This window comes from Sander lucioperca, chromosome 6 (assembly GCF_008315115.2).
Source record: "Sander lucioperca isolate FBNREF2018 chromosome 6, SLUC_FBN_1.2, whole genome shotgun sequence".
Taxonomy (NCBI): domain Eukaryota; kingdom Metazoa; phylum Chordata; class Actinopteri; order Perciformes; family Percidae; genus Sander; species Sander lucioperca.
In genome coordinates, this window is record NC_050178.1 from 40,029,861 (window position 1) to 40,044,605 (window position 14,745).

Below are 14,745 nucleotides of genomic sequence, written 5' to 3' on the forward strand. Positions count from 1 at the left end.
TCAGTGTTCTTGTTCAATAATTATGTGCAGGGACAAACGGCTGGCTTCAAGGGGAAAACAAATGAGGTGGGCTTTAGAGCTTCTTGTTAAACCTGGGCTGAGCCATCTTTGTGTGTGAGCATGTTTGCACGCCACGTGTGTGCACTGAAAGTGTGACCTTTCCTGAAGAACTAATACAGAAAACATCCTCCATCCCCTTCCCAGCTGGCTCATGTATCATAATATACAAATCACAGTATGCTTTGGTACCATAGAGAGAGAGAGAGAGATACTGTCAGGGCTGGACTTGTGACTTAGCTACCTGCTGCCACCTCCTTCAATCCCATAATCGATCAGTATCGAATGAGTAGGTTGTGTTGCCATGAACTGCACCTAGTACTGAAAGGGCATATTGATTAATCGTATAATCATCGTATATCATTTATCGTGGACAATTACCAAACATTCCCTAGTTCCTGTTTCTTAAACTTGATAATTTGCTTTGTTTTATACCATTGACTTTGAATATGTCATCTTGGCATTTTTTTCTACTTTCTAACATTATATGGTCTAAACCAGAGGTTCTCGTATCTTTTTCTGTCATGCTTAAACAAAAAAATCATGCCCCTCGCCCACCCCAGCAAGATCAGATTTCATTTTCATCAATCATTAACAATACAATGGAACAATAAAAAATTAAGAAAATATTCAGGTTAGCAAGATAGCCTTGCTAGCAACAGAGCACAGACCACTCGAATTGTATTCGTGCAACTTTAGATCTGCTCAACACGCCCCCACAGCGGTGACTCTACGCCAACCAGTTTTAGAACCACTGGATAAACAGTATATTTGAAAACAAATCATCAACATATTAATTGTTAATAAGAAAAGGTTATTAGATACAGCAACAACAAAAACACCATCAAAAATAACAATTTATAAATCGGATATGAATCCAGGCATCGTCAGTTCTGAAGAATTGTATTCATTCATTTTGAAAAGTACATAGAGAGATCGACTTAATACATAGTGACATCTTCCTCGCCTTGAATGGGCATTTTCATTTGTGCAACAACAGTGGTGTTTGTGCAATGCTCTCACGGTTTACAATTTTTCTTTCCTGCTGATGCTTATTATTAGCGAGCATAATGTGTTCTCCTTTTCTTCCTGGACAGAGTGGTTGACAGTAACAAGACAAGGAAGATGGATGAGCTGCAGGATGTACAGCTGACTGAGATCAAGCCGCTGCTGACAAGTAAGGTAAGTTGTGGGGAGGTCAGGACAGTGACAGACTGCTGAGGCAACACGCACACACCTGTGCACCTAAACTAATATGTAAACCCACACATACAAACTAAACAGACATGTGGTGCACATTCAAAGAAAATGAGCACCCTATATGGTCCTCCCAGGTAGATGCATACGCAAGTACAGTACACTATAGGCATGCAGACTCTGCAGTCCTGTTCATCAAAGTGAATTATTCATATATGCTTGACTGTGTAGAGTGGGAAAAGAAAGGAAAGAGCAAGTTAAAAGGGAAAAAAAGGTTGCAGACGGAATGAGGCAAGAGAGAAGAAGAGAAGCAGGGAGTATAATGTAAGACACGCAGACAGTCAGAAAAGACAAACAAGCAAGAATGAAGAGAGATCAAAGGAGATACTCATCTCGTTATTTCTAAGAGCTTGAAAGATTGTAGCAAGTGAGAGACAGCAAAAACAGTAGTAAGTATGGAGGCGGAAAAAACCCAATGGCAAATGAAAGCTCTTCCCATCCTCTTGTGGCCTCCTCTTCCCTGATCCATTTCAACAGCTGATTAGCTGATTAGAAAGACTGTTTTGTTTCCCCCCCAGGCAACTGTCACAGACAGTCAGGAGGACATAGTGCCTCACAGGAGAAGTGAGTAGTGAAGTCTCAGGTCTGAAGGGATTGCGTCACTTGGTGGTGGGTTTGGTGATCAGCAGGAGCACATTTGTCCTTGTCGGGCTGCATGCTGCGTAAGGTAGATGTCTTGTGTGAGGTGACAGGGCGGGGAATATACATCATTAAAACCATCTGAATGAAGGATACTGGTACTGACCTCTTACTCCCCCTAGTGGCCAGCTCATTAAAAAGACAAACCAGGAGTCTTGAAAGCATGGCATGATAACAGTGACGAAAGAGGATTTTCGTTTTCTCTTTGATCCTATGTAGGAAACGTGTTCTGATTTCCATACAGATAATACATTTATGAATGATTACATTGATAATGCACCCAGGAAGAACTGAGTACTGTCTGCAGCAGCAAAGTAGCTCTAACAACAGTAAAGAACAATATAAGTATAATGGCCTTTTGCAAAGGTTACAAATGTATGTCATTAAAGTTGCTTCAAAGTAGAACATGCATGGGAGAACACAATAAGACAAATGTATAATTAACTACTTGTGTAGTGCAACAGTTGGCATAACAACAAATAAAATGTATAAGCACAGTTGCATCACATCTTCGGCCAATCAGATTACTAATACCTTAAGCTTAGTTTAGTAATAATCGTGGGGTATTTACTTCATGGAAATAATGCTAACGTGTTGAGGTTCACTTCCCTGTAGTCAAAGAAGGCACTTTTCCGTCCTGATTTTGTATCTACAATAGAAAAAGCTGATACTGAGCCAATACTTCAGCACCCAAGAACTGCATTATAGCAATGGAATAGTGTAGACTTTGGATAGAAACATGTTTTTACTATGATTTATGCAGCACAGCTATTTCAGTAGGAAGAAGAAAGGGAGAGCTTTATAGCCACCATCTGTTTCTACACCAATATGTACCCTACTGGTCTGGCCTACAACTAAATCCCACAAGAATCTTCTGTGTTGTTGCCCACTTTCCCTTGTCTGCCCATCTATTCTGTAGCTTCCTGCTGTCTGAATAAAGACAAAAAAACAACTGAGACAAGACTCCGTGTAAAAATGCTTCACCGTTACTGTATGTAATGTGTGTTAAGAATAAAGTTGTAATGATATTGAAAACTAAACTAATTTCACATGGTGATAAGATGCAAATAGGAACATAATTTGTTTCCTAAAAGCATGAGATGTTGCAGTCTTAACTGGCTGTGATCAGAAGATTGACACAATCATGTATCCAGATGACACAATCAGTTGAACCAACAGATCCATAAACAACTAGATGAAGTGCTCACCACAGTATGTCGCACCCAATCATATTATTCCGATATTGCTGTAATGTGCGTAGGTTTCTGTAATCTGGGCACAGTTCTCTACCTGGATCCCACTGCCAAAATGTGCTGAAATCAAACTGATAATACATAGTCATTGTTTGTAACATAATGAACAAATGTTTAGATCTAATTATGACAAAATATATATTACCAACCAAAAGTCGTTAAGAGCTTGTAAAAAGTGACACAGCCAGATATACTCTATTCGTTCACACATGAATACTTGGACCATTATGTAAATTATGTTGAAGAAACGCAACACATCATGTGCCATCCATCTACAATATATAAACCTCCATCAGAGTCTTATGTAAGTACAATAGATATTAGTATTGGCTTTATATGTACATACTGTAGAAATATGGCATTTATGAGCCTAGTTATATTTTAACTCTCCTCTTTTACTTGTCTTGCAGAATGCACGCAACTTTCAAGATTTCGACTGCCAGGTGAGTGTTGCTCTCTGCTCCTACACAAAGCACTGCGGTGCCATGGTCCGAGGAGATGCTGTTGTGTTAGTGGAAGGGGGTCGGGGCATTGGGACATGGGCCCTATTCCCACCCCCCTATTGCTAAACTCATTTGTTTTCTTGCCCTACATCTGAATGTTGTTCATCCAATTTTACCGCACACCACATGCTGGTGAAATATAGGATTTTTTGGGGGATAGTCAGCGGTGGTGTATATAATGTAAATATAGATATTAAATGTTAATCTGTAGTGGTCCCAGTAATATTTCTGTGTGTGTGTGTACTGAAGTAGCATATCACATGACATGGTAAAGATACGTTTGAGATAAATAATTGAGCACTGCTTTTCAATGTAATCATGCTATTTTCAACAAGTTATTGTTCTGGATTACTCATAAAGAAAAATAAACTATTATTTGTTACATACAATTGTACAGTACAATGTAATGAAATTCAATCTCTGCATTTAACTCATCCTTAGCGTTAGGAGTTGTGGACACCCACATAGCGTCAGGGGAGCAACTTGTAGTTCAGTGTCTTGCTCAAGGACACTTTGACACGTGGCTGGAGGAGGCTGGGATCGAACAGCCAATCTTGTGGTTGAGGGCCGACCCTCTCTACCTCTGATCCACAGACCGAAAAACCTAATCATAATAATAATAATAATAATTCATTCTTTATTATTCCCGCAAGGAAAATCACAATGTCGTGGTTCAAAACACTGGCTCTAGAGATCTCTACAGAGTATACTTTCTTATTAAATATTAGGAAGAGATTCACAAGTGCGTTGATTTCATTCATCTTTTAGTAGTTGTCTCAGCTTATGTTTTTCACAGTAAGATTATGTGGTTGTTTCTGACTGTGCTTGCATTTTCACAGTAAGCATTTCAACCAAAGTCGGGTATTTTTATGTGATAATGTAAGAATAATTATCATTCAAGTAAAAAGGGCTATTGGCCTTGAGCAGGCACTGTTCCAGATCCCTTGCTTTGATGTTTTCTTTGCATGGGGAACGGGATTGCCAGCCCTCCGCCTCTGTGCTATGCAATTTGATTTTTTTTGCAAAGTGTCTCTTGCTTGAGGAGTGCTGTGTTTCATCAGCGCCATGGCTGCAAAGGGTTAAATCTTTTATCCCTCTCACTTTCTGCAGTCATGGCTGCTTCCAGCATCCCGCCAGAGCTAAATATAGCTGCTGCAGGCAGGGGAGGAGAGTAAAACATGTTAGCTGGAGCAGACATGCTACATGCTCCATTCCTGTCTGCTTTGTCACTAATACATTCACATTCATAAAATGATGCACTCCCTCAGCTGCTCATATTTTCAATGTCATATTTCTTTCAACTCATCCTCTTTTGTGAAGTTGGGGTCCTGCAGTTGTACTTTAGAGAAAGACAAGACCAGAATTTGTCCCAGTGGTATTGAGGCAGACTGGAGTTGATTTGACCTTATTTCCATGGCAGCCATTTTGACCTCACAGAGTCTCATCAGGAGTCCAAAGGAATTAACAAAAATCTTTAAACTGATGATTCTTTGAACACTATTTGGAAGTGTATGTGTGTGTGTGTGTGTATGTATGTATATATATATATATATATATATGTATATGTATATGTGTGTGTATATATATATATATGTGTGTGTATATATATATATATATATATATATATATATATATATATATATATATATATATATATATATATACACACCATATACATATACATATATATATATATATATATATATATATATATATATATACATATATATATATATATATATATATATATATATATAGTATATATATATATATATATATATATATATATATATATTAGGGCTGTCAAACGATTAATTTTTTTTAATCACTGAATTTCTGTAGTTAATCGCGATTAATCGCATATTTTATCACATGATTAATTCAATTATTTTGCATTTCAGAACAGTTTTTAAGTACATATTAACAATCAAAAGCAATTTTTACCAGTGTATCTTGATTGGGAATCAAATGAATGCAAAGAAAGTTACTTTATGAACTTGATTTTAAGATTTGTAATTATTTATTTACTGTACACAAAAGAAAAATGTGTGAATCTGTCATTATTGCACAATCCCTCCAAGTACCTAACTAAAAAACCCTATCCTTACAAGAGTCAATCCAGTGTTTAGTAACTCCTAATGAGACAGCGTTTGCAGCACCTTGCACCTGTTCCAGTTGGGCTGCTTTCTCCGTGTCATACAGGCTGTGTATCCGTGAAAACTACTGTCCACCTCGATGGCAACGTGACAGGTCAGAACATGCCAACCGTAGTACGTCTTTAAGACCCGAGAGCTCTACGATGCTGACAGGTCTGCAGTTAGTTGCCACCCGTTTCGCAAGAGCGACCCTACCCTGAGTGGGTAGCATGCTAGCTGGTAGCATCACGTTAACTGTTCTACTATGCTTAGCTCTGTAGGTGGTAGCTCAAGCTTGACGTACTTCGTGATATTTTAATTCGGCTTTACACAACGTGCATATGGCTTTCGACTTGTCTACGAGCCGTCCGGGAGTTTTGGAAAATAAAAAGCGCCATTCAGGATTTCATTGCTGCTGTCTTTCTCCATCATGCCTGCAGCCTGCAGCAGCAGGATGTGTTACGAGGAAGTATGGCAGCTTGATGATAAGTAACGGTGTTGCAAAGGGTCAAAATAGTAGCCTGTTAGGTACGACGCAAAGCCGAGTGAAGTGTAAAATAAATTGATGCCGGCATGCGATTTAAAAAAAAAAAATGATCACGTCGGCCCTTAATCGCATCGCGGTTAACGCTGACAACCCTAATATATATATATTTATATTTTTGTGTGTGTGTGTGTGTGTGTGTCAAACAACATGTAAATGAGTTTTAAGGACAACGGGCAGATATATATTTTTTATACCAATACTATTTTGTGTTCATAAAAATGTATATTTCTGTTTTACAAGCCATACTGGTGGAAACTCTGAGCATAGGAGAGTTAGCTAGCTTACTAGCAATTGAGCAAATAGCCACAATATCTAGGATAAATCGTGGTAGCGAGCTATATTATACCAAAAATATTGGCCACATTCAAATATGTTCCTTACATATTTTTCAACTGTGGTTCTAATTCTTCTCAGTTGGAAATATATGATGGTAGATATGTATTGCTAATTTAATCTTGTGCATTTTTGTTTGCAAGTGTAGGAAAATACTTGGCTTGTTGGTTACAGATGAACTGATATAAGCTCAAATGTGATGTTAAAAAAAAATAAGGTATGCAATTTCATTGGACCTCACTACCACGGTCACACAGTTTAGCAATACAAGAACAACCGGAGCCCACATGCAGCACATGGCATTAGCAGCAGACTTGTCTGTGTGTGGGGTAGGAGTCCTCACCTCTACACCATCACTCTGAACAATGATGTGACATTCCAGCAGCTAGAGGACAAAGCCAGCTACTCTCCCTGTTGACTACTGCTAAGGCTCCTACCACAGGCGATCCATAGGTACTGCAACAGTCAAAGAGTCAAAACCCACTGCACCTGCATGAGGTGGGTGGCATTGATGGTGGTGGTGGTGAGGTGGGGTCAGAGAGGAGGGGTGGTGCTGCAGTCTTGTGCCCCTTAAGATGTCCTGCTTACACCACTGAGAAGCGAGGAGGGGAGGAAGCTGTGAGTCAGCCTCCTCCACCCATGGGACCTGCTGTGTTTTAAAGTGCATACTTGAGAACACAGTTACCTCATGGAAATGGAAATGGCTGACTGTACAATTTAAAAATAGAACATCTTAGGGTTGTGGAGAGCAAAAAGTTTCAGATGGTGTCCGTGGAATCTGAATGCATGTGACGTTTTAGGTGATCGTCTCAAAATGTTTTGCGAGCTTATAATTGTCATGACTAGGTTATTATTTTTTACATATAGTGTATTGAGAATATCCTGTTAGTTTTCACGTTTCGTGGTTGTGTCAAGTTTTGATACCGTTTCTCATCTTGACTTGTACCATTCCAAACACGATGAGAAGTAGCTGTCTACTTTGTTTTTCAGACAAAGGGCTGCCAATTCATGTCTTTGGCTTTTTAAAATCCTCACTGTCTCATTAAGCTCAACAGAGGGCGCCATAAGCCTGTCCATTGTGTGGCTGGAGGGCTATGTTTAGTGTGATGTGTTTTTAGTCCGCTGGGCTTTTCTTGTTGTTGATTTTTTTTTTAGTTTTAAATCTCCTAAAGGTAGACTTAGGCATCACAGAAATGTTGTGTATTGCACAGATGTTGCTCAGTCATCATCTTAGAAGAGGGTAAAATTGACCATCATGCGATATACCATGTCATGTCATGTGGTGGACAGTTTAATACAAAATGTGCTTGGACATTTGGAAATCAAACCTTAGATTCTGGCAGGGTTAATGCAAAGCTCTCCATTGAACTGAGCTACGCAGATCAGAGCGTCACTGTGCGCCTGTATGACTCCTCAGACTGCAGAGTCCTGCTGAGACGCACAATGACTCAGTTTATGACACAAAGAGGCACCTGCCCTGTCGAGGAAAGGGTAAACATGTTCGGTCACACGCATCATCTCCCATCGCATGTACACCATAATCTGGCATCACTTTATATGTACAATTAGTCATGTTCTCACCACAATCTGGCTTGAATGACTGGAGGTGGAACTAAAGAGACTAATTATGTTTTTTTGCAAACCTTACAATGCGGGAAAAGATATCTCTGTGGAAATATAGTGTTAGAGATGCTACTCTCTTGTGGCATCATATTGTATAGATCATATTAGGTGTATTTTTGATACCTGTATTACTTTAGTGGTCTAGTCTGTATGTAAAGTGATTATTTCTCGAAATGTACATACAGTACATGCGTGTCAGTGGCACCCTCTGTGGGTTAGGACATGAACAATTTAGAGGAGAAACAGCCGGTTGCAACCCAACGTGCTGCTACTTTGACTAACCAGTGAAGTGCCCCTGGACTTTGTAGTCCCACCCACTCTGTGCTGTTCACATGTGTGCCATTGGCTGCACAGAGCAGCCTATCTCAAACAAAGGCATGACAACCTGCACTGCCAGCAGTTGTGCAGATGACAGACGAGAATAGAAAAGGAGGGATCAATCAACTATGTGGATCAAATGATTCAGAGGCAGGTTTAGAGAAAATAGATCCTCTCATGTAGGGTTGTGAATGTTGAATCAAAATAGTAACTCATTGTGGGTTTATTTTCTGGTAAGCTTGGAACATAATGAGGTTCATCTTTTGAATGTCAATACTGTAATGAACACTGGAGCTTTGCAAGAAGATTTACATGATAAAGTAGTGTTGCAGTATGTACAACATTTTCAGCAAAGCTATTGTTGGTGTATGTCAGACTGCTGCATTTTACGCTAGTCCTGCTGAGTGACTCTTGAAAAAGGGAAATTATTAACAGGGTCTGCCCATGGATATTCATGTTGAGGTATTTCTTATTTGGATGCTAAGGTCACTTACAGTCTTTACCCTCAGCAAGGTGAAGCTAAAGTAAATCTGGAGACTATTGTTAGTAATTCTCAACGATGAGCAGCCATTTTGCTGATGCAGAAAACAGCCCAGGGCGAGCTGTCAAAGTCAACCTCCTCTCTTCACTTTATCAGTTTTACGGTGTGACGTCAGCAACCTGCCCATTTTCCAGGACTGCCTCTGCATCCTTTGCACCCCATCACCCTCTTCTTCCCACTCTTCCCCCCCCTTTTCTCTTCTCTCCTTTAAGCCCCACCCTCTCCCCCTACCCACCTGACCCTCTGCAATCCAATTAGACGCACCAGTGGCTGAATGTACGGACGCGCTGTGACTACCAAGCACAAACTGCAGTCTCACTCTCCTCCCCCTGTCTCTTTTCCTGCTCTCTTTCCTACCTCTTGTCTCTGTCTCTCTCTCGTTCTCTCTGCATCTTATCCACTCCCCTTCTGCTTCCATTCAGATTATTTACCCATCTCCTCCTCACTCCCTCTGCTGTGTCTTTCTCCTCCCTCTCTTCTTCATCTTCCTTGTCGCTGCTGCTCTAGCCGCCTCACCCTACATCCCTCCCTTCCTACCAACTCTCCCGCCCTCCTCCTCCTCCTCCTCTGGGAGATCTTCAAAGCTGCCCAGCACACACTTGCACATAGCATAACACACTCCTCTCCTGCGTGGGAAAAAACATGTCAGCTATTCTGGACCTGGACCAGATTGCATGCTCTGGGAATGGAGTGGTGAGTGACAAATGTATCTTGCCTGCCTTGACACTTGGTTCTTGCAGCAGGAGGTTCTGGTTAAGATTAGGGGGGGGGGGGGGTTGTTGTGCAGTTTCCTCAAAGAAGGGGACAGCAACTGGCTCTAAGAAGGAAAAGCTGGTGGGAGTCTTTCTTGGCTTGCTTGTCACCACCTTCAGCAGACAGCTAAGACTTTGGGCTTTTTCTTTCTAGGCAGCTGCTAGTGTGCAGTGAACATTTGTTCATTGTGTGTATGTGTTTTTGCTCCTGCAGGTCACACGGTACCCATGTGTGCAGTCTGCACAGCCTAAACATGTTGAGGGGGCAGTGGTGCATTTTAATGTGATATGAAAGATGCATGTGTGTCGTGCTCAAGTGTCTCTGAATCTGCAAATGCCCAGAAAATGTGTACGTGCCTGTCAGTATGTGGGTGTCCATCAGTAGGGTTGTTGGTATTTGTGTGTTTTTAGGGGGCATTTTTGTGTTTATCCATAACTGCAGGAATACGTGTTTTACCCGTGAATGGTGTACGGTTGAAGATGGTGTTCCTTATTCTTTTATCAATGAAAACAAGCAGGGAGGTCACTCACCCCACCACTCACTGTAGAAACAACACATCAAAACCACTGTAGCGGCTCCTTCTCTCCCCTGCAGAGACTTTGATTTTGTAGTTTCAACCCACTGCTTCGATGACACACGTGTGTGCTGCAGGTGGGGAGGGCTGTTTGTGTCAAAGGGGAGCAGGGTGGCATGTACCTGGCATGATCCCACTGGAGGACACCTATATCCATGCATAGGAGACATGGATGTATGTGTCTGTATGCATGTGTACTTGTGTGTACATTACATTTATTTGCAGGCTGCTTGGTGTTTCTTGCCATGTAATGCTGTTCTCAGGGGTGATTGGTGCCGTTCCTGGCAGGGCGTGGAAAACAGGAAGGAGGGGGAGGAGGGATTGACAAGAGAGGGATTGCGGGAAGAGGAATAGCATGACATACTGCTCTCCTTTTTTCACATCCCTCCCTCACCTCCTTGTTCTGGTACCAAAACCCAAGAGCCCAAGTGTTTGCCCCGAGCAACCTCCTGAAGCACCTCTCCTCAAAGCATAAACCCCTACTCAGTATTCCTATCTCACCTACTCCCCCCTAAACACACACACACTTATTGTCCAACTACTAGCCACTATGAATGTTGCTGCTATTGCAGTTCTCTCCCTCTTTTTTCCCCCCTCTAGCTGTCCAGGCTAGCAGCCCCACCCCATGTCTGTTTTCTTGAGACGCTGTCGTGTGTGTGTGTATACATACATACATACATACATACATACCCATATATGACTGTGAAAGGAAATGGTGAGAGGCAGCACTCCCAGATCAATACAGCTTTTAAACTATGCCAAGAGCTAAATGGATAGATAAAAGACCCTTTCCTTCACTCCCTTTCCACAGCCCTTTTGTCCATGATTCTCAACCCTTGTTTGTGCCAGGACATGGCTTGAAAGGCACAACAATTAAAGCAATGCGCCTCTTCTGTTTTAAGGCACACCCTTCTGTTAGTCATACAGGACTCACCCTGTCTCCTCTCTCTTTCCTCCTGTCTCTGTACCTCTGTCCCTACTTGCTTTCATGCTCTATTTCCTCCCATCCACTTCCAGACTCTCTATCTCTCTCATCTTCCTCTCTATTTCCCCCCGATGTTCCCATTACCATTATCGTTTCCTATCACTGGTACGGCATACATGCCTGCTTTCTCTGGTCCATGTACAGTACATGGACCTGACAGAAGGCAGGCATTAGCACAAGTGTTTGTCTTGTTTCTTAGTACAGCAAAGCCTCTCTTTCTACACTGAGTGTCCTTGACTCTGTCCTTGTGTTAAAAACCAAAATTCTGCAGCAATGGAGACTTTTCTCTTCGTCTCTAACAGGTTGTTCTGTTGTATCTGTGAAAAGGCCTCCAATAAGCGCAAGGTCTACTGTCAGCAGGAGAGTTTCTTCATGGTTTATTCCATCTCAGCTTGAGAGGTTATATATATTCAGTAACAGTACATTGCACTACAATAAAAAAAAAGCAACCCTTACTGACTGTGCTACATAGTTTTCATGTTTTATGCGACAGGCTAATCTCTGTACCAACACCCACACAAATGAAGATCTCTAATTCCGTTGCTGAGTATTTTTCCTTTTGGGTTACTGTGTCCATTACAGATTGCAGATGTAAATTACTGCAGCCTTGTCCTTGAGAATGTACCTCCATCTCTTCTGAAGAGATTGTGACACACATCCATCAGACAGTCTGTAGTGGGAAACAGTTAGAGTCACGACCCCTCTGTGTCAGTCAGCCATAACCCGTGTCTCTCGTCCGCACAGGCCCGCTCTCTTTATTGATGACCAGTGGGACTTGAGACCAGGCGAGTGCTGAGCGCCCCACCCAGATCACATGCACGTAGTTACGTCATGCACAGCCTTGTATACCGCATCAAGTCATACTGACCTTGGGAAGTGTGTGTGTTTGTGATGCTGTGATTCTGAGGGAATTCTGGAAACTGACATTGTCACTTCCTGTATTTTATCACACTTCCCGTTATGTCACTTTACTCTATCTGAGTCTCATAAACATTCATTAGAGCCTCTGATTGTTTTTGCCGTGTCATCTGTTAACTAATTCCCCCGATTTATGTTAATCACATTTTTTTTTTTGTAGCAGCACTGTGAAGTACTGACGTGTAGCTTCCTCGTGCTCGATAGAGAAAAATATTCAAAAGAACATGATGGAGAGAATGAAGCTGGTGTGAGCTCTTTGAATTTTCATGAGTCTTTCTCCAAAGACATTCTTTTTTGCAGTGTCATACTTGTGAAATTGCTGTGAGTTTCAGACACTCGGATGAAAAGACTGCTCATGCTTGTGCTTTGTTTGTCCAAGGATACAATGAATGTTAGGTGGAGAAGAGGTGCATGCTTTGGATCCTCAATCTGAGATAGAAAGCCTAAATGTTGTGTTGTGGTCATCGGGTGTTTTTCTAGGAAATATGTGTCTCCTGTGTCTGAGTTTTGTGAATAAAGTCATCCTGCTTTGTTCAAGCGTTGTTGTAGATTTAACTGTTGTCCCTTTTTCACACGTGCCTACTTTATCAGTCATGGCAAAAATTGCTCAATTTATAGGGGTGGGAATCTCTTGGCACCTCACGATTCTATTCCGATTCAGAGGCCAACAATTTGATTGTAAATCGATTATCGATGCAACAATTTTTTTATGTACATTTCCATGCGTGATTTTTTGAAATGTTTTGTCTACTGAGGTTTTTGTTTTGTAGTCATTCCATGCTTAAGCCTTAAACATGCTTGTGAAAGTCAACTTCTCTCCCAGTAATCTTCCATGTCAGAGGCCCAGTCATGTTTAAAGGTGGATAATTGGCTTCTTAGAACATGAAACATGAGGTGGTCAGATGTCATGTGATAAAGTAGATGAACAGCCTATATGTGTTTTGCCTAATTATGTTATGTATGTCTTATTAGATCATGTGTATATATACAAAATTTATTTAAATTTTTTCCTTTTGGCCATTTTTTTTTTGTTGTTGTTTTCTGCACTCTTGCCTAAACTCTAACTTGTTGTCCATTATGCCATCCTCTTTCAGTCACTCTGTTTTCTGATTTTTTTTAAATTTTTTTTATCGGAATCGATTATCGAATCGTTCTAGAGAGAATCGCGATGCATCTAAGAACCGATTATTTTTTCCACCCCTATCAATTTAGCTGAAATAGTCTTTTTTGGGAATCCCATGGATTACCTCCTGCTTTGTGAGTGGCTCAGATAATGTTCATGCAAAGAAAACAAGCCCACACAATATAATTAATATTCCACTGCTTAAAAGCATAAAGCTGGTTTATTATCAAAAAATCCTATGAATAAAGCCATGCTTAAATGAATGTATGCTACTAATAATGTCTGTGTAGCCACAGCCTAGTATACTGCATGTTATCTCTCCATACCATAGAACTCCATTAATGTCCAAAAAATATTAAAAACACTTGAAAGCACTGTACCATTGCATTGGATTTCATTTCATGGACCGTGTTTATTTTGGGGCCACTCTGTGACTGCAGTAGGGCTGGGCGATAATTTCATATCCCAATAACGATATCACAGTATATCACGTTTTCCTGTAATTCAATAAATAAATAATCAATATGAAATAGCCACATTGTAAAACATACTTTACACTCCTGTGTGAATCAAATACTTGACAAATAAGTATTTTTCCATTTTATTAAGAACTTTAGTGCAAAATGAACATAAACTGCAAGGATCAGAACACAGGGTGCATCCACATGGCATAAATATTGCCGTAACGCAGTTAGGCCACTGGTTTTTCGACATCACGATAAAATCATTATAGAAAAATGTATACAATAGACATTTTTATATAGTTTTGGCGATATATTTTGTCATATCGCCCAGCCCTAGACTGCAGTGTCTATCTCTAGTGATAATCCATGTGTTGTGCACCCGTTAACATGCTCAAGGATGTAGTTCCCTGTTTATATAGCTGCTAGTTTGACAAGCTGAAAGAAATACAGCTGCCTGAAGGAATATGTCATCCAAATGGCTCTTTTTTGATCATTTTTAGATGATACTGGAGTTCTGGAGCACAAGCTATATCAGGCTTTAGCTACAAAGACAGAACTGTTTGTGTTTATTTATTCATTAACGGCAGAAATATCCTTTAAATGTGACAACATCGGCCATGCCACAGAAAGACAACACACGTCAAATTTAAAGTAGTGAAATATTAGGTCTTTTGTGCAAGCCTTTTCTCTTCACACACCATGTATTTTTCCATCCGTCTTGA

The 14,745-nt window shown here is 40.7% G+C and overlaps 1 protein-coding gene across 4 annotated transcripts in view; it reads left to right on the plus strand.

The window, feature by feature from the left end:
• The window catches only part of ndrg3a (ndrg family member 3a), a 40,667-nt gene that overhangs the window by 17,371 nt on the left and 8,551 nt on the right, over positions 1–14,745 (plus strand). For 3 of the 4 annotated variants that reach the window (XR_004897713.1, XM_031279151.2, XM_031279159.2), the window contains exons 2-3: positions 1,155–1,239; positions 3,617–3,649. Coding sequence is in view for 3 of the 4 variants with exons in the window: in XM_031279151.2 (XP_031135011.1) it covers positions 1,183–1,239; positions 3,617–3,649 (90 nt within the window). In the remaining variant the exon portion in view is untranslated. Of the gene's footprint in view, positions 1–1,154; positions 1,240–3,616; positions 3,650–9,513; positions 9,900–14,745 lie in introns of those variants that run through there. The other variant, XM_031279167.2, reaches the window with a different exon arrangement.